This window comes from Zonotrichia albicollis, chromosome 5 (genome assembly GCF_047830755.1).
Source record: "Zonotrichia albicollis isolate bZonAlb1 chromosome 5, bZonAlb1.hap1, whole genome shotgun sequence".
Lineage (NCBI taxonomy): Eukaryota > Metazoa > Chordata > Aves > Passeriformes > Passerellidae > Zonotrichia > Zonotrichia albicollis.
In genome coordinates, this window is record NC_133823.1 from 64,113,502 (window position 1) to 64,132,447 (window position 18,946).

General features: G+C 55.3%; 1 protein-coding gene and 2 long non-coding RNA genes across 3 annotated transcripts; 2 read left to right on the plus strand and 1 right to left on the minus strand.

Moving 5' to 3' along the window:
• Positions 1-5,459: 5,459 nt before the first annotated feature.
• Positions 5,460-18,896, minus strand: RBPMS (RNA binding protein, mRNA processing factor). Its single transcript, XM_074540420.1, has 9 exons — positions 18,740-18,896; positions 12,911-12,988; positions 12,673-12,711; positions 12,502-12,564; positions 11,631-11,781; positions 10,894-11,024; positions 9,132-9,201; positions 7,745-7,850; positions 5,460-7,145 (listed from the first exon to the last, which is right to left on the minus strand). The coding sequence occupies exons 1-7, from the start codon at positions 18,800-18,802 to the stop codon at positions 9,139-9,141; spliced, it is 588 nt and encodes a 195-aa protein (XP_074396521.1). The 5' UTR covers positions 18,803-18,896; the 3' UTR covers positions 5,460-7,145; positions 7,745-7,850; positions 9,132-9,138.
• On the plus strand, positions 7,845-13,256 carry LOC141729009 (uncharacterized). The gene is made up of 4 exons (XR_012580261.1): positions 7,845-9,225; positions 9,603-9,742; positions 11,107-11,197; positions 11,328-13,256. It is a non-coding gene; the product is annotated as an uncharacterized LOC141729009 (long non-coding RNA).
• Positions 13,391-18,741, plus strand: LOC141729008 (uncharacterized). Its single transcript, XR_012580260.1, has 3 exons — positions 13,391-13,972; positions 14,394-14,490; positions 15,811-18,741. It is a non-coding gene; the product is annotated as an uncharacterized LOC141729008 (long non-coding RNA).
• Positions 18,897-18,946: the final 50 nt, after the last annotated feature.

An 18,946-nucleotide genomic window follows, 5' to 3' on the forward strand; every position in this document is an offset into this window, starting at 1 on the left:
GTTTTATAGCTTGTTAGGGTAAAATCTGAAAAACAGCTGAAGGAGAGCTCATGTTGGCCTGTTAGTGGTGGCATGGACTATAGAAAGCAGTGGTGGAGAAAACAAGTTCAGACAGCACAGAATTGTAGAGTCCCGAACTGGTTTGGGTTGGAAGGGACCTTAAATCCCATCCCATTCATCCCATTTCAGCCCCTGCCATGGGCAGGGACACCTTCCACTAGACCAGGTTGCTTCACACCCACTCCAAGCCAGCCTTAGACACTTCCAGGGGTGGGGCAACCACAGCTCTGGGTAATCTGTGCCAGGGCCACAGCACCCTCACAGGGAAGACTTTCTTCAATATATCTAAGCTAAATTTCCCCTCTTTCAGTTTGTACCCATTCTCCCTTGTCCTGTCACTACAGTCCCTGATAAAGGGTCCCTCTCTGGTTTCCTTCCCTCTCTGGCCCTCCAGATAGTGGAAGGAGCTGTGAAGTCTCCATCCAACCTCCTCTTCTCCAGGGTGACCAGACCCTGTTTTCTAAGCCTGTCAAAAAGAACAGAAACATGAGCTCCTCTCTTTTCTGTAGACTTCAGGAGATGGATTTTGTTTCCCAAAGATGCTCCCAGTGTTCCTTTTTTTTCCCAAGACCTCTTAAAAATCAGATGGTGGAACTAGACAACATCTCAGACTATATGAGCGTGACTCTGTTTGCTGAAACCATTTTAGTACCATTGTAGTCCACTTCACAGTATTATATCCTGATCAGGCTTTTTGCTGAAGTTGAGCTGTTAAAAACTTAAACCTCCTTCATATTCCTCCAGCATGTTCTCTTGTGTTCTGTGTGTGGCAGAATGACTCTCCCAGTGGCCAAAACCACCATGCCCTCAGCTTGCTTACTTTGGCAAAACCCTTCTTCCCTCAGGCTGGCATTGCAGAGGCTGCTGAGAGGCATCATGTGCTGTCCTGTCCTGGCATCCCCGGGCCATTATCCCACTTTTCTCCTCCTTCCCTGGAAGCATCTGCTGCAAACCAGGAAGATGAGGGCACTTGGGCTGAGAACACAGAACAGAGTATTTCAGATGGAAGTGGGTTGTGGCAGGCACCTTGGTCTTGTGCATTTCAGGAAGGTTCTTTGGCAAACCCATCTCAGTGCTGTCTGTACCTTTCCCTGCCTCTTCCACTCTCCTGGGGCTCCTGTCCAGCAAGGACATTGTGTTCCCTCAGCTCCAGGATTTGATGGGTTGACCCCAACAAGATTTTTCTTTTTTAAGAGACAAGTTGAGTAGCCCAGGTGTGTCACATAGATCTCTACTGACTAACTTCTCTCCTAAAAGTTGCTCTGACTGCAGAGTTATTCCACCTCCTCCTCCCTTAAGAAGATCATTCTGGAAGGGGATGGAAAGCAGCAGGGTGGCGTATGGTTGAGTGAGAAAACTGACATGAGGCGATGTGTGCGAGAGCTCATCTATAATTCATCATGATCACTCCAGGCTTTTAGGGAGCGGAGGAGAGCGAGGCCAGGGAGCCCTGGGAAGGGTAGGGAGGCCCTGCACGTGGCTGCAGCCAGCCAGGGCTGTCACTTCCGATGAGCACGGGCGGGCGGTGCCGGGCCACCAGGGAGAGCCGCGCTCCCGCTACCTGCTGATGGGGAGGGGCTGCCTTTGCAGATTACCAAAAGCAGCCGTGGTGCTGACATCTTATTATTTCCAGCTTTGTTGCTCACTTTCAGGTCGTTGCTAATGTACCAGGCCCAAATTCCTTTGTGTGTTACTGCCCCGGGGGCCTCTGGCAGCTCCTGCTTCTGGGGGAAGGATGGCCAGGAGAGCCAGTGCTCAGTGCTGGCTGGTTTAAAATGGCAAGGCTAACCACTGGCAGCCATCAGGGAGAGGAGAGCTTGGATCTCAGCCTGCTGGTGCTGGCTTCCGTCTGCTGGCAAAGTCAGGGATATGGCAAAGGAGGTGCTCTGGGATTTTATCTCTTCCCAGGGGAGGGAGGGTCTGCTCTGGCACTGTGCCTCAGGTCTGTCCTTTGGCTCTGTGGGTGTGTTCTGACCGCATCAGTGTTGTCAGCTCTGCTCAGGCTCTCTGGACACATCCCTGCCTTGCAGATCAGGAAGATTGGCATGTCCCCAGAAGAGAGGGCTTGCCTGGACACAGCAGGGCTCCCTGGCATTGCATAGCTGTAGCTGCTCCCTTCCCAAATGAGGTGACCGCAGCCTTCGCTGCTCCAGCAAGGGCCAGCAGAGCAAGGGAAGCAATTGGCTTTCTGCTCGGCACCAGGGAGCTCCCATGTGGGCACTGTGTCCAGTTTAGGCCTCCCCCTCTGTTCAGTCACCCCTCCATCCCCAGGGATGCTGGTTGGAGCTCCCAGGCTGATCAGGGCTGGGGGCAGAGGGCCTGGGAGGAATTGTGGGGAGCTGGGACTGCTGAATGTGTTGAGCAGGTGGCTGAGGGTGTATCTGATCACAAAGTACAGCAGTGTGAAGGGCAGTAAGGAGGATGATGTGGTCAAATGCTTTTGGCAGCTATGGCAGATAACATAATAGGGGAATGTGGGAAGTTTGGCTTGGATATTAGGAGGAAAACAGCTGGTGGGGAGATGTCTCCATCCATGGAGGGTTCAAGCATTGCCCAGACAAGACCAGGCTGCCCAGGTCTCTTGCTGGCAGCAGTCCTGTTGTGAGAGGGAGGCTGGATCAGAGACCTACTGCAGCCCCTTGTACCCACCTGTGGCTCTGAGCCCTGGTTCCTTTGGTGCCTCCTGGCGTGCTGTAAGAGCAGGTTTTGTTTCCCCCAGCTTGCTTTCTGCTGCTTTGGCTTGCAGTGGCCTCTGTGTTACTCAACAGCCCAGGAAAAACAGCCATGACTCTGAAAGCCCATCAGTGCTTCTGTGGCTGGGATTCACGTGTCAAACAGCTCCAGCCTCGTGGGTTGGACATTGTGCAGAGTACAAGCACAGCAGGGGAAAAGGATGGTTAAGGCAGGAGCTTGTCCTGCCATTAAGTTAATTTTTTGACTATATACCTGCACTTCTGGGCTTGCATCCAAGGCCTGAAGTACTTGTGCGATTTCTTCCTGCCTCCATCAGTTTGGTTGTGTTCTCTATTCCCTCCTGAGCTGGTTATTAATTATGGAGACTGCAGAGATGAAGTCCAGACTCTGCTAATGGTTGACTTCCCAGTGTTTTAGAGACAGCATTTCAGGGACCTGCTAATGGTATTTCTCAGCTTTGCTTTTTTAAGCCCCACTGTCATCTTGGTTTGTACCCTGAGTGAGGCAGGTAGCAGTGTTCAGGTGTCGGCTGGAGCCTGGCTTTCAGGGCAGATCACATCTGCAGCACCCAGCTCATGCCCCTGGGTTGGAATGTCCTCCTTTTTGTGCTGGCAGGGAGAACAGAGCCTTGCCTGGCGGCTCTCAGACAGTGCAGTGACCCTTGCAGGGTGACACCTCTCGGTTTTCCCTTCAGGAATCGGGGAACAAATCCGTGCTGAGTGCTGTGCCAGGCCCCAGCTATCCTCACAAAGCCCCTCATCTTATTGCTCTCAGCCACTGGCTTCCCTCACAGCCTGTGTCTCAGCCTTTAAAGCTGCCTGGCCAAGCCCTGGTGCTCTCACATCTCTCCTCTCCCAGCCTTGTTATTCCTTCTCCCCCTCTCCCAGGAGTGGCGCTGGGCTTGCTCCTCCTCCCTGCCCCATCCGGGCTGCGGGTGCTGCCGGCCTCGGCGCCAGCTCTGTCTGCCCTTTGCTCTCCCTGGCCTGGCTGGTGCATCTCCATTCCTGTGGCAGGACCCCTGTCCCTTCTGCTGCTGCCTGACCATCCACCTAAATCCTCTGAGATGTGGCTCTCCCTCTCCTACCTTGTTCCCATTTCTCTGCTGTTCACTTGTGTCCATCTGACGGGGAATCAGCGGTCTGTTTTCTCTCTAGGCCCTGCCAAGCTGCTCCCTGCCTTTGCAGCTACTTCCAGTCTGCTGCTGGTCAGCCAGCCCCTGTGCAGGGATGCACAGGAAGGAGCTGCCTGCATCCCACTCCCTGAGCTTAACCTTATGCTAGGGTGATGGGAACAAACAGACTTGGGAAAACAGAAACAATGAGAGTGCAAAATCTCGCTTTGGTTTTTCCAGCTCTGCCTGTTCATATCCCCCAGGACTTTTCCCTGGTATCGGATGGCAGCTCTGGCATGGGAGTCCCTGATCCCGTTTTGCAATTCTCCAGTGTCAGCCAGCAGCTTGGGCCTTCCTGTAAGTGCCCCAGTGGTCACAGGGAAGGAATGTTCCTCCGGCCGGCCGCAGGGGGAAAGGTCACCGCGGGCAAAGGGGACGCCAGGCGAGCAGCAGCCGTACTGCTCCCACCCCTCGCTGATTAGGGCAACGCTCATCAGCACAGAGACAAAAACAGGCTGGCTTTTGGGGGAAATTAGTAAAAAAAGAAATGCTTCAAGAGGTTAAATATTTTGGGCAAGGCCCCACTTCCTTTTGCAGGGCAGATCTGGGAGCAGATGCAATGCCCAGGCAAAGTCCAGGATGTGTGCGTGTTTCACGGCTCTCTTAGCTGCAGGATGTTTGCTGCTGAATCCGCTCCCAAAAACATCTGTGTGTCTCTCAAAGTGGTGCCTGGGACAGAAATTTTGGCCAGTTGCTGCTGCTCAGAGCAGCTCTTGGGCTGAGCAGCAGTGTTGTGGCTCCCTTCCCTTCCTCCCCCGTGCCTGCCAACAAACTCTCTGCTGGATGCAGCTCAGAAGGAAAGCTGTGAAAGCTGTGACTCTCGGTGGCCACAGCAGGATTAGCATCCAACATTAAGGGTTTAACTCATCCCTGCCAGCCAGGGGTTTCAAATAACTGTCATGCCTCTTCCTTCCACCCTGGAGCTTGTAGCTTTTTTAATTCTGTCCTTTACACCCTGTTTGCCAGGCTGCCTTTGCTAAGCTGGAGCTTGCTCCTGGCACTTTGTTTTTGAAGCCTGGTGTGTTGGCTGAAGCTCCTGGGGATGCTGGTCACATTTGTCAGGGTGGGAGCCGAGCAAAGAAAGGAGGAAGAATTTCTCGGTTGGGCTTACAAACTGGAGTTTTTCAAAATTCCCAGCGTGTTAAAAAAAATACAGAGCTAATCTGGCCCTTGGTCTCTAGGTTACGTTTGCCTCAGCCGAGGCTGAGCTCATGGAAAATTGCATCCCAGCTCCTGTGCTCTGTGCCAAGATTAGTAGGTTTAAAACTAACCGATAACATCTTTGTAAACTTGGAGTCATTTCTTTAAAGCCTGCTGGTCCTTCCAGCCTGGATTTTGGAGCTTTCCTAGAGATCCAAGAGAGCCAAACAGGACGATGGCATCTACCCTGAAAAATCACCCAGGAGCCTGACAGTGCTTTCAGCTGCTCCCGAGGGAGGAAAGAGGCTGATGTTTGCCAAGGCCCTGAGGGGTGTGCTGGGATCCTTCTCCCTGTTCCCAGCCGGATACACAGCACACAGCGACGCTCTGCGCGTAACTTATAATAATCACCGGTTTTATTTTTAAAAAATTACAATAGAAAAGTACCTTTAAACATATTTCCAAAAGCAGAGTAGACAATGTGGAAGCTTCTCTCCTCTCCACGAGACAAAGTACAGGAAATAGTTTGCTAAAAGAGTTAGTCTGTCGCTTGGGAACGCTGGTATCGTTCCTTTTGGAGCCACTCTGAGGTTTGTCTTGGATTTGATTTCTTCTCACATCACTTTTATCAGGCCCACTTTTTACAGAAGACCCCAACGGGACAGTTTCTGATGGTGAAAAACCCCATTTTTTCCTCCCCCTGTCCCACCCCGATGGCCAGAATCTCAGCCATCTTATTGTGGCCCACCCACAGGACAAGAGGAAGGAGAAAGGAAAAGGTGATGATGTTTAATGAGGCCACGAACAGCTGGGAAAAACCGGCTACAGTGAGGCCTGGGCAGCAGCTGAGCTCAGCGTTCCCTGCAGCTGGAGTGGAGGTGGGGGAAACGCAATGGAAGGAGAAGTTCTGCACCTCCCTTTGCAAGAAAGGGAAACTGATAGAGCTTTTGGGTCAGTTTGCTCTCTTCTTTTTCCAAATTCCTCCTGAAGCAAGGAGAAGGAGAACTAGTATGTCAAGCAGTCTCTCTGCTGGTACTCTATCTCTGTAAAGGATGTTGGCAGCCTCCCTTCTCATCTTTGCACATGAAAACATGGGAATGTCACACAGGGAGCAGCTGGGCCAGCGTAACATCGGCACTCAAACACTGGCCAGGCCAGGCCAGTGCTTCAGGATAATGGGGAGCCCCTCAGGACTCATGTCCAACCTGGAGGGAGCTGACAAACCAAGGATTTGTTGGTATGTTTTTTCATACAGCAGTTTATGTTGCCTGTAACAGCTTGGAGCAGTCATGGCAGCAGCAGGAGGAGGAGGAGGAGGAGGCAAATTGTCACCTTGCTACGTGTGTGGGCTGCCTGCCCATCCCTGATCCGAGCTGTTGTACCCCACGGAAGCTTTGCACAGCAGCTATGAACACAGCCCCAAGGTAGAAAAAACACGGGAAGGAAGTTCCTGGTCGTCCTGCCTGCTGGTCATTTGGTGCAACTGGGAAGAGAACAGTAATACTGTAGTGTCTGCAGACACCTTGCCAACACAGCCAGAGCACAGTTCCTGTGCCAGGGGAGCACACTTCCTGCAAACCTGCATCATGTGTGTCGACATCCTCACGCTTGTGAACATCGTGCCTTCCACATGCAGCTGCCAGGGCCAGGGGATAATAGGACTCTTCTTTACACACGTCGAAAGTCAAGCACAAAGCCTGTGGTCCGACCCAGTGTAAGATTGTCCTCTTGAGGAACTTTGGTACAAAAATACTTGTTCTTGTTTTGGTTTTTTTTCCTTTTACTTTCTTTTTTTCTTTTTTCTTTCTTTTTTCTTTTTTTTTTTTTTTTTTTTTTTTTTTTTTTGTAGTCTGCTTTCCTATGGTTCCATTTGAAAAGGCTTTTCAAACACTACAACAATGCCTGTCAAACCATGCTTTCGGGAGTAACACACTCTTCCTTACAAATATACAGTGTAAAAGAGGAAAATATTATTACTAGGTTTTTTTTTTTCTTTTTTCTTCTAGGAGAGCAGATGTGTGATAGAGGCTGTGGGAAAGTCTTGGAGGAATCCAAACTTGTGTGAGGTTTTTTTTCAAGCCTGAAACAACAAAGAGAGGTGTTAAAAAAAAAAAGAGCAGCTGTGATGGAGGAAAAAGGGCTGTGGTTAATCTCTCTTCCTTTGTGGAAGGAAGGAAGCAAGGTAGGAGGGAGAGGGAGGCTTGTTTTGGAAATTTTGTGTCAGGACCCTGCTCTAAGGACAGTTGTTTAGCAGAGAAAGGGCAAGGTGGGACCTGCCTGCAGGGAGAGACCATAGCATCCCTGGCACAAAGAACCCCACTGATCCCACATTGTTCCTCCTGCTGGCTGCAGTCCCTGGGGCTGGAAGTGGGAAGCCAGGAGTTAAGTGTGAGTTTTGCAGTTAAGAGGAATTCAGTCTCTGTTGATCCAAGGCAGGAAGCAAGGAGGGAGATGAGATTAGCAGGGTAATGAGAGGCATTCCTTGGCTGTGGAAACTCTCACCCCAGATAGCAGCCATCCAGGGGAATGGCAGAGCCATGGCTCTGCAGGGCAGTAGCTGGAGCAGCCCCAGGGCCCTGCCAACCTCAGGGCCTGTTCCTCAGGGACATCATTGTGTTGGCTTCCTCACTCCTCTGCCCCCTTCCCGAAGCAGCCGAGCCCGCAGGGTGGCATCCTTACCAGCACACTGAGGTCCTGTGGAGAGCACACCAACCCAGTAGCCACCTTGGAAGACTCCATTAATACCCACAAGACTGACTGTAGGCCACCATCACACACCTGAGACCTGTGGGAGGACATGGCAGAGAGTGAGGGATGCTGGCACTGGGGACTGAGGTCAGTGTGCTGAGGGCAGGGGTGATTTCACAGGCACCACAGCTGGCACTTCCCAAGGGGACAGTTTGCAGCTTATTGGGCCAAAGATAGCACTTGGTGGTCTCAGATGTCTTTTGCAACCTAACTGATTGTGGGATTAGCCCTGCCATGATGGGCTCCAGGCAGCAAATCCAGACAGATGCAAGCAAGAGAGCCAGGCCCTCAGCCAAACCCTCTGTGCCCTTCCCAGCTGGAGGAGCCTGGAGGGGAAACAGGAGGTCCCTGACCCTCCATCCTCACCACCCACTGTGGCTCTTGGGCTGGTGGACCTGTTTCAAGGGGTTTGCTCGTGTCCCCTTCCCAAAAGCATCTCTGCTCACATTTTATCTGGAAACATTGGCACGTTGTATATTTTGGAAGAACCATTGGTTCCCAAAGCCTCGCTACTCCCTATTTTTATCTGCTGGGCCTAAAATAGCCAGTGAATTCTTTATGGATCCAAGTCTGGGGCCGGCTGCAGCTGGGGCTGGGCCTTATGCCCTCCCAGCTGAGTGACCTCCAGGGCTGCAGATGCCAGGCAGATGGGCAGAGCAGTCACATGTGAGCATGGGCAGCTGATGCCAGAGCTTTGGATCCACTGGCATTTCTCTACAAGCGGATGTGGAAGCAGGAGGCTTCCCAGCAGGGATTGTTCCTGGCTAGGGTGGTCCAGGCAGGCTGGGATTGCAGGGCAAGCAGTGCTCAGCGTCCACCAAGGCTCTTTTCCCTCTTCTGTGTGAGTCCCCTTTGTTTATTTATCCACAAAGGCCAAAGTTATTTGCAGAGCATATCTTGCAAGGCTTTTTCCATCCGAAGAGGTCCCAGATGGAATGGGATCATCCCTCCCTCCTGCCGGGCAGCTGGGTGCTTGGTAAGGCTGTGCTTCTTGTTTTGGCACACCCACCACCCCGGGCTGCCTGGATAGCTTTCCTTAAGGTTTAATGAGGCGATGGTGTCAGGGCTGTCTTTTCCATCACAACGCCCCCCTCTGGCATGGTGCCATTCCCTCCTGCCCCCGGACATGTGGGAAAGTGAATGGTGGCACAGACATCCCTTTCTGGGGACAAGGAGGGCAACAGGACTTGGGGTGTCTGCTGGAAAGTGGCCACCCACCCTGAGCTGCTGGAGAGCCTGGGAGTCCCAGTGGGGAAGCTCAGGGCAGAGGTGGAGGTGATCCCCAGGTGGCCCAGGAGGATGGGACAGTGGCACTCACCCGGCATTCAGCAGAACTGACGGGACTTCCAGCCCTGAGAACCAGCCTCGGAGGGAGGGAGCCAGCGCATCTGCCAAGGCAAGGGGAACACAAGGTGAGAGAGGGGGGCTGGCTGCCCACCCTGGCAACATCAGGCTGTGGCTGGGCTCCCTTTTGCTGGCTTTCCCCAGGAACAGGGCGGAGGGAGGTTGGAACAGCCGTACAGCCATCCCAGCTCCAATTCCAACAGTAACACTGAGGCACAGCCCCTGGCATGGCTGCTTCCAGCAGGATGGAGCTGGGACAGCAGCACCATGGTCCCACTGAGCAGGAGTGAGCTCATCCTTCTCAGCTCCTGCAAAGCCCGCTTGAAACAGGGCGGAAAATATCAGATGCCAAAATTTGGCATGCAGGTGCTCAGTGCTCTGCCAGATCACTCCAAGCCAGCCCCACTGTCCATCCTGTAATTTCTGATCCCGCTGCTGTCTGCAGGATCCAGCAAAGCAGCTCCAGTTTGGATGGTGGCACCAGTCTCCAGCCCCCACCCAGCAAAGGCACAACCCCAGCAGCTGCACAGGAGGATGGGAAGGTGCCACCAGCACCCTCCCCAGCAGGCTGATAATTCACATCAGGTAATATTGCTTCTGTCTAACATCAGGTCTCAGCCTGGGTTTTCCCAAGGGACCCTCAGAGCTTCTGTATGCCTGTTTCCTTGGCTGTGCGCTTCCCTGAGCAGGGCAGGTGCTGCCTGTTAGCAGTTATTTGACAAGGCAAGTACGTAGCTGCAATAATATTTACTAACACTCTTCCTATGAACAGCAGGGCCCAGAAAACTGGAGTTTCATCCAAAGACTGCACATGGTTTGCACACTGAGCACTTTTCATCACCCTTGTGCTCAAACCAGCCCCTGGCTGCTCCAGCTCTCAGTGATGGTGGCTCTGGATAACCTGGCTCAATCCTGGTGGGCCAAGGCCAAAAGCCTTTTGGATGCAGTTTATCTGGCAAATCTATTTCCATTTGCTTGTTACCTCCTGTTCATCACTGAGCTGGAGCTGGCAGCAAGGAGCAAAAGCCAGGGTGCTGCCCAGCATGGATGCTGAGGAGGTAGCTGCCCTTTCCCCCTTGTGGCAGGGGTCCTTTGCCAGCATCCCCATGATGCTGCAAGGCTGGCACTGCAAAGAAATCCTCTTCCTCCGCCATTTCCACCTCTCCTCTTCTTTCCCCCAGTCCTCTCCCAGGCGGATGGTTAATTTTTAACAGCCCATGCTGCCATTGGGGGCCAGCAGCAGCCGGCAGAAAGCGCTTGTGACGAGGCAGCTCCTCGTCAATAAAAGATGGACTCTCCATTTGTGCTTCACTTCCCTCTCCTCCCCGTGAGAGCTGCTTGCCTTCACACCCCATGAGCAGCACATCCATGAGCAGCATCCCAGCCATGCTGCAGGGGCAGCCAGGGAGCCCCCCTCTCACACTGGCAGCCGGATGGTTCGGTGCCAGGAGCGATGGGCATGGTCCAGACCCTGGGAGCATCCCCAGCTCTCCCTCCTCCCTCACCACCTGCCCCACCGCAGGTACCAGCAAAAGTAGGAAGGCAGAGAGAGGAGTCTGGGGAAAGACAGGAACCCCTGCCAGCATTCTGCTCCATTTGGGAGCCATCCCTAACTCTTGGGGAGCAGGGAGTGAATGCCTGTGAGCAGGGTAGAGTTAGTGGTGCAGTGAGCACCCAGGGGAAGGGGGCCAGGGCAGGAGGGAGGGTGAGCAGTGGAGGTGGATGGTTGGAATTACCTGGGCGTGCAGCGAAGCAGGGTAGGTGAAAGCAGGAGGAGGTAGAGCAGGTGCTAATTCCGCTGGGTACAGAGGGTACGGCCCCCACACTTCAGGGCTACTGGGGTAAAGTGCAGGCACTGTGAGCTCATCTGCAAGAGAAGAAGAGGGAGAGTTAATGGTGACCAGAGGGCTGTAACCCTCACTGCATCCTTCCTTCTCCCCTTGATGCAGGAGCAGATCTGCCCCTGGAAAACTGTGAGATGCCACCACTGAGAGCTGGCTCACAAAACTAACACACATTCTCCCACTGGCATAACATGAGGTGAGCAATGCTGTGGGGCTGGGCATGTCACTCAGGGAGCTGGGGCTGGGCTCCTTGTCTCCACGAGGTTTAGTAAAACCAGGGATTCAGCAGAGGAGAGTGTGTAGCTCATGCCTGTGTGCAACATCAGGGTGAGGAGCCAGAGTCTGCACGAGAGAAGCTCTTCCAGAAGCGACAACGGGCATGGAGCACTCACAGCAGGGCATTGCCAAGATCTCTCCTGAGACCTCACCCTGCTGGCTGTCACCTGTGCCAGGTCCTCTCCTTTGGGAGCCCCCAGCACGTGCCACTGCACAGCAAGCAAGTACCAACGCTTCCAATGGCACCTGGTATTCCCCTTGGCCACCCCCTCACGATGTCCTCCCTCCTTCCAGTTCCAATATCCCTGGTGCCTGCCAGCCTGAGCCCTGCTGGCAGTGCAGGGGGTACTCACAGGGCTCCCGGGCGATGAACTGAGGTACAGCAGTGGGGAGAGGGGTGCTGGGATTTGGGGTGCCCACCAGCTTGTTCTTGGCCATCTTGGTGTTGGCCTTGGCAAATTCCAGCCGCAGCGTCTGGGGGATCTCAGGGTCGAAGCGGATGCCCTGCGGAAGGGAGGGAAGGAGGGAAGGAGGCGCAGCGGGTGGGCGAGCACCGCCGCGTGCCGGCCCCGCAGCAAAAATAACTCCCCGTTATTTATGGGTTTTTTTCAACTTGCAGCCCTGAAATGAGCTAATTTGCCGGGCCCCGAGGCGGCTCACATTCCTCCGGCATCTTTAGCATCGGCACCATATTTGGCAGTCGGCATCCCGCAAGGCCGAGCTCTTATCCAGAGGGATTAGTGGAGCCAAAAAAAAAAAGTTTTACGTTGAAAATGAAGAGAAGGAAAAAAACAACCCCGAACCAAAATGCAGGGAGAGCTGGGAAGGAATTGGAGAACCAGCTCCACACAATTCTGCCTGTGATTATTTTCAGGTAACTTCACAAGTTGCTAAAAGAAAGTGAAATTTGTTTTTTCTTTTGCAGACTTAGCTGGGATTTTTCCTGCTGAATAAACAGGGAATACTCTTTCTCATTTGCATCTAAGGCTCAAGTCCTGAATGTTCAAGCCCTCCTGGATGGCCCTGAGAAAGGTGAGAGTGACACAGCCCCCCAGGAGGGAGGATGCAGCTGAGAAACAAGATTTTCTGGAGAGATTGGGATGCCATGGGGCTGGCTGGCATGGGAGGTGTACATCCTAGCGATGGAGGAATTCAGAGAGTCTCTGGAGACAGGGAAGCAAGGGGAAAATGGAGCAATGGAGTGGCTGAGCCAGGCACACTCACGTTGAGCGCGTTCTTGGCTGCCTCCGCCTCGGAGCGGCTGTCGAAGCTGACGAAGCCCACGGGCTGTGGAGGAAGGACAGGAGCCATCAGTCAGGTTCCTGGGTAGCACAGAGGAGAGCCCCTCACCCCAGGGAATGGTGGGATGGTTACACCATGTGGAGCAGCTCCTACCTGCTTGGAGGTGAGTTTGATGAGCGACCCTTCGTACCCCTGCAAGGAAAGGATTAAAAAAGGTTTTTGGTGGAGATCCCCACAATTAAATACTAGTGACTGAATCAACTGACTGAATTAGACTTCAGTGGGTTCCCACATGGTGGGATGATGGGTTCCCAAGTGGTTTGGGGCCATGGGGCTGGGGCAGAGGCCAACCCCATGCTTTCAGCCCCCCTTTCCCTCCCCAGTGTGATACCTTAAAGGGTCTGAAGAGCAGGTAAAGTTCCCGGGGCTTGATATCCAGAGGCAACCCGCTGACAAAGAGTGTCCTCACCTGGAAAAGAAGAAAGGTTCCTGGGGACCCTCTCTTGTCCCTAACTTGGGGATACACCACGCTCCCTCTAGCCAGAGGGACAATGCCAGCCCAAGAGGAGCAGACAAAAGCCTTAATCCAATGTGCTGGTGTTGCATCACGTTTGAGTGATGCTGAATTTTTGGGAGGGGAGGCCCTATCCTTCATGTGGCCATGGAGGAAGCTGCTAAGGCACCATGGAAAGGTAGCAGGGACCTGTCCTCACCCCAGCAGTTCTCTCCAGGTTAAATAGCTCACAGAATCCCAGCACCTTCCTACCCTGTCTGGCCAACAGGATTTCTCCCATCATCCCCAGCAGATCCTGGACAATGCCTATTGTCTCAGTTTAATTGCAGCAGCTCATTAAGGACTGGGAGAAGCAAACACCAGCTCTTCCTCCTGGAGGAAAAGCCCTGGTTTAGAGGGGGCTGGATTTAAACAACTTGTGCCTGGCTTGTAAAAGTCACCTTTTAAGGGGTTTTAACCCTTTTTAGGTGGATCTAATGTTTATCGTGGTGCAGCATCCTCAAAGCTGGGATGTTTGGCAGAAATTCTGCTCCCACCCCCCTGAGGGGGATGTGGGGCTCCTCCAGGATGGGCAAACCCTGTGCTGGGATGGTTTTGCTTTACAACCAGCTTGTAACCAGGAGAGGAGTGTGGGGAACTGAATCTGTTGTTCCTCTCCTCATCCCCAAAATCTCATCTGAACATTTTGGGCTGTTGAAGGGGAAAACCTCCATGTATTTTATTTCATTTTTTTGGCCAGGCACCCTGCCTGCCCCATTCCCTGGGAAAGAGACATGGGAAACAGCCAGAAACAGCCAGCCCAGGCCTATTCTTTTGCTGACATTTCTTCTTTCTCCTGCAGATAAGCTATCTCCCCCATCTCCCAGCCTGGGAGCAGCAAACATTCCTGCTTTGTGGAACAAAACCTCTGGCTGACCTATATCTATTAAATAACAAAAGGTACTCAGCTGTTTGCACACAGCCCTTGTGTCAACAGCCCCGGTGATACCCATCCTGGGTGCCAGCATTATCATCACCATCATCACCACCATCATCATCATCCCTGCGGGTACCAGCATCCAGGCTGGATGAGATCAGCAGAGAAGGGGTGTCCTCACCCCTTCCTGAGCCAGGGCTACTAGCCTGTCCCCTCTATTGGGACCATCCCCCAGAGCTCCTCAGGGGACCCCTGCCAGCTTTCTGCTTGTCTGCTGGGACCAGGGAGTGATGGAGCATCCCACAGTGTTCAGTGCTGCCCCGGCCCCCAGTGGAGACATTGCCCCAGTTTCTCCTGGCGGGGGCTAGGGAGGGATTCTCCTGGAGGATCTCCCCTTGTGTCCATGAAATTCAACCTAAAGAAAACAACCTTTTCCTTTCCTAGGGTGAAAAATACTGGCTTTCACACAGGTCCTCCTGAGCACGGCTGCTGTTCAGGGAATCCCAGGGAATTGGCTCTCCAGACACATGCACCCTCCCAGGTGGGTTTACATCCTGAGCATCCCTGCAGGGTGTCCTCTGTCTCCCCCATCCCTGGAGCCATCCCTGGCTTCCTGCCTCTCCTCTCCCTGGGGAGCTTCAGGAAACACCAGGGACCAGTGGGAGGGAGTGGGGAACCCTCTGCCAGTTTGCATCCCTGAAATCCAAACCGTGCATGCCCAAGCCTGCCAGACCATTTGTCCCCAAAGCCACATGGGAGAGAGACAGAGATGAAAGATCCCAAGGAGCCCTTCGAAATTCAGCCCACAGAGGAAGGGCTTCTCTTCTGTAATGACTTTGTTTTCTTTGTAAGTTCAAATGCGGGTCGGCCAAGTTTGAATCTGTAAAATTATACAGTGGCCAGAGGGAGAAGGGCTCTAAAGGATCCCCCAGCTGGATTCCAGCCCCAAAAGGGATTTTGGGGCCCAGGGCAGGGGATGGGTATGAGCTCCTGGGTGCTCCCCATCTGCGCCCCACAAATGCACCCAGCCCCAGGGATGTTGGAGTAGGTCCTACATGAACAGCATCCTTTTGCTGGATAACAAACAGGTGGGATGGCAGAGCAAGGGAGCATCCTTGGGGATAATCCCAGCAGGCTGCACAGATGCCCTTTTGCCAAGGGAAAGATTCTAGACAGAAATATTACTCCTGCCCTTAAATGGAAGGGCAGCTTTGGCCCACAGGGAGGTAGTCCAGGTTTTTTGTGCTGAAATCCCAGGGATTCAGTCCCCATCCTCTAACAGAAACACTCCTAGGGCAAAATCCTTCCCTGGAAAAAAAAAAAAAAAAGCCTTATCAGAGAAATGGCCAGGCAGCAGGCACATATCTGTTCTTCCACAGGGAAGAATTACTCCTTCAGAGAGGTGGATCAGGCACAGCATCTGCTCCCACGGATGTCATGGGGCAGGGCCAGACTGACAGCTCTCCAGCAAGGATTAAAGGGCGCTGGAGCATGGGATTCCCCCAGCCTAAACCCCACCGTATTTTTGGACAGCCTGAGCTGTTTCAGTTCTGCTGTATGAACATCTTTCAGTTTCTGTTTGGTGGAGCATTTCTCCATCTCTCCTTCTTCCTGGGGTGAAACCAAAGATTTTTTAAAAGTCATCATGCCAATGTTTGCTCCAGGAGGAGCTCAAAGGTGACCACCTTGACTTCCTTCCATGGGGATGGCAGCCATGGGACTGCTCCAAGTCCCTTTCCACATTACTCCTCTGCTCCTGCTGCTGCACCCCACAGCTCCCAAATTTCTCAGGGCTGCTGGATCCTACCTATGTTGCCTCACTCCTGATATGTCCCCTCCTGGCTTTTTGTTTTTCCTGCAGGAAGTCTGCCCTTCGTCTGTGCTACTCTCCTCTTCCTTGGAAATCATCTCCATCCCATGCCTGGCCTGTCCCCTCTCGCCTTTGCATCCCACGTCCCAGTCTGTTGTCCCTGAAATCCTGTATCTCATCTTGGGTCAGTTTAAGGGATGCTGGAAAGGATCTGTGGAGGTTAGGGCTGAGGACATGCAAGGAGAGGCAAAGATCTGGGCCAGGAGGTGACTGGGGTCTCCAGAGCATCAATCAAGGATGACCCCAGCATCGAGAGGTCCATGATGGAGCACCAGCAGCCCTCCTCCTCCTCTTCCTCACATGAAGCTACAAGCTAGGTTTGTCTCCTGCAGGTAAGGAGGCACCGGGGGGCATTTGCTTGGCTTGGACACCCATCACACAGCAGTGCCCAGAGGGATCCCAGAGGGATCCCAGCACCGTCCTGGTCCCCTGTCCTGCCCTGCCCTGCCCAGACCAGCCCCGGTAAACGTTAACAGGCCGTGGGGAGGCGGGAGGCGTCCGGGTGATTCATCCACGAGGCATTTAATCGCCTCCTTCAGCCCAGCTCCCATCCCTCGTCCTTCCGTCCGTGCGTGCGCCCCTTCCAGCGGGGCTCGCTTTAATGCTCCACCAGCCGATGATCCGCCTGACTGCCCGCCGCCCCGCCGGGGAGGCACCGGATCCGGCGGCAGCGGGAGGGCGATGCCACGGGGCTGCCACCGAGCCGTGTAACCGGGCCGGCAGGGCTTCCCTCCCATTCCCGGCAAAGCGGGGTGCACTCCCGCCCCGCCGGGATTAGTCCTGGCATAAATAGTCTCTTGGCTAATGGAGCGTCTTCCTCGGCTGGGTTTAGATTGCCGGGCTGTGTGTACGCATGCCTTGAGCCCGCAAAACTCCCCGACATAAACAAGGCTGAGGCCGAGGGATGCCGGCTCCTCCGCCCGGGGGATGCGGGAGGAGCGGCACACGTCTCCGGCCTCTCCACCCGGAGCCGCTTTGCTGGAAAATCGCGGTTCTCTCACGTCCGGTGAAGGACGGGAGCAGAGAAACAGCCCTGGGGGAAAAGCGAGTCCAGAGCTGCCGGGGCTGGAACGAGGAAGCGGCAGAGGAAAAGGCAGTGAGCAGCCAAGGGAGCAGATGGGGGATTGCAACAGAGCGGAGGAGCGGCGGGATCAGGCGCGGGTCACACTCGTCCCTGTCCTGCCTGGAGCTGGCTTCCAAACCCTCCGGACCCCGCGCTTTAAGGAGGAAAGGAAGCAGGAGCACGGGGAGATGCAACACAGGGGCCACGGGGACAGGTTTTATCCACTCGCTGGGCACATTCCCGCTGGGAAGCATCCCTGGGGTCCCCTCCCCATGGCACGGCTCCCCCGGGATGAGGGATCTGGCATGGGATGGGGACGAGGGCCTCGAGCCGGGCTCTCCGCAGCCACTCCGCTACCAAATAAGGCCTCCCCCGAGCCTTTCACATGCCGTTCTCGCCCGGCCAGAGTGACGTGACCGCCTTCCCAAATTGTTCCGGCTCCTCCGTGGGGAAGCCCCTGGCCCACGGCTCCCCTGCACGGGGGGAGAGGGGAGCACGAGAGTGACGGGGAAGCCACCCGGCGTGCCAGGGGGGAGCGGGCATGAAGTGGGGGCTTTTCCCACCTGGCAGCACCCTGAGTGACCTCTCCCTCTCCTCTTCTGAGGGAACAGGAGGCTGGAAGGCAAGCACTGGGAGGGGGGAGGTGAGGCACAGTAGCTGGACAACCCTTTCCCTGCACTTGAGCAAATAGGACAGCACCGGCTCCTCCAGCCTGGGCTGGAACAAGTCCTGCAGGGAAAATACCTGCTTGGCACCGGAGCAGTGCGGCTGGCAGGGAGGAACGGGCATCGCCCACCTCGTGTGTCCCCGGCACCTCCCAGCCGTCCCCTCCGGGTGCTCCCCATGTCCGGCATCACCGGGTCAGGGGGTCCCCAAGGATCAGCAGTGCACCAGCCAGCCCCGGGCCCTCCGGATCCGGCGGGAGCGGAGCGAGGGCTGTCCTGGTTTTGCCCGGTGCACGGTTCCATGCTTTTGAAAAGGCAACAGGCCTCCATGGACACCCTCTGCCATGCCCAGCAGAGCCGCAGCATCATCTCCCACACACCCCGCAAGGCCTCCAGGGGAAAGAACTCCCCGTTTTTGAGGAATCTTTGGGAAGTTTGAAGCCAGAGCCACCTCTGGAATTAAGCAAATGAAGGCAGGAGGCAGCGGGCGGTGGAGCTGAGGTGATCGATCCCAGCGTTGGCCACCAAGCAGGGAGCTCAGCAGGGAGCTGCTGGAGCAGCCCAGCCGGGTGGAGGCTAAGGAGGAGGAGGAGGCGATCTCAGATCGGAATCTTCCCGCTCTCACCCTCACAAAGTCCAAATTCCCATCTCAAGGTCACGGGCAAAACCAGGAACTTTGCGGCTGGAATGAAGAAAACCAGCTCTCACCGTGGTGGGGTGTGGGGTTGGTCTCCCGTGGGGATTGGAGCGTTTCGGACATTTTTGGGGTGAGACCGTGGGAAAGAGATGCGCGGCCGCTGGATGCACGGTACCCACGGGCACCGGCAGCGGGACCGGGGGGAGCCTGGTTTATCCCCCACGCCCCGCGGGGCGACCCGTGTCTCGCGTGGGGCTCCCCGCGCCCGCAGGTTCCCTCCGGCGAGGCGGAGGGGCTCTTGCGGCGAGCCCCAGGGGGATGCGGGCGGAGAATAGAAGCGTCCCGGGGAGCGGGGATGCGGTCCCGCCACTCGTCCCTGTCCCCACTGCGGCAGCCCCAGGTACCGGGAGCCGGCGGGAGCCCCGCTGCGCGGACCCCCCATCCCGCGGGCGTGCGTGGGCACCCGAGGACGGCAGCTCCCGGGAACCGCGGGTGGGGAAGGGGAAGCCGGACCCCCTCCGGCCCAAATCCCCGGTGCGTGTGTCCCCCCGGTACCTCCTCCTCGGGCAGACTGGTGTCGGCGGGGCCGCCCTCCCTGTCGGCGGGGACGCTGCTCATGGTGCGACCGGCCAGGCTCCTCGTCCCGCCGGCGGCAGCCGCGTCCGGGCGGGCGGCGCTGGGGGCTGGTCCCGGCGGCGGCGGGGGGGCCGGGGCGGGGCGGCGCGGCCGGGGAGGGACCGGGCGGGGGCGCGGCGGAGCGGC

Bases quoted from the DNA above. Each gene is read 5' to 3' on its own strand.
- RBPMS (XM_074540420.1), bottom strand. From the start codon at position 18,802: ATGAGCAGCGTCCCCGCCGACAGGGAGGGCGGCCCCGCCGACACCAGT. The intron at 12,565-12,672 runs GTAGGAGCTGCT...CTTCCTCCACAG, and splicing joins TCAAACTCACCTCCAAGCAG to CCCGTGGGCTTCGTCAGCTT. The intron at 11,782-12,501 runs GTGAGTGTGCCT...TCCCTTCCGCAG, and splicing joins CAGCCAAGAACGCGCTCAAC to GGCATCCGCTTCGACCCTGA.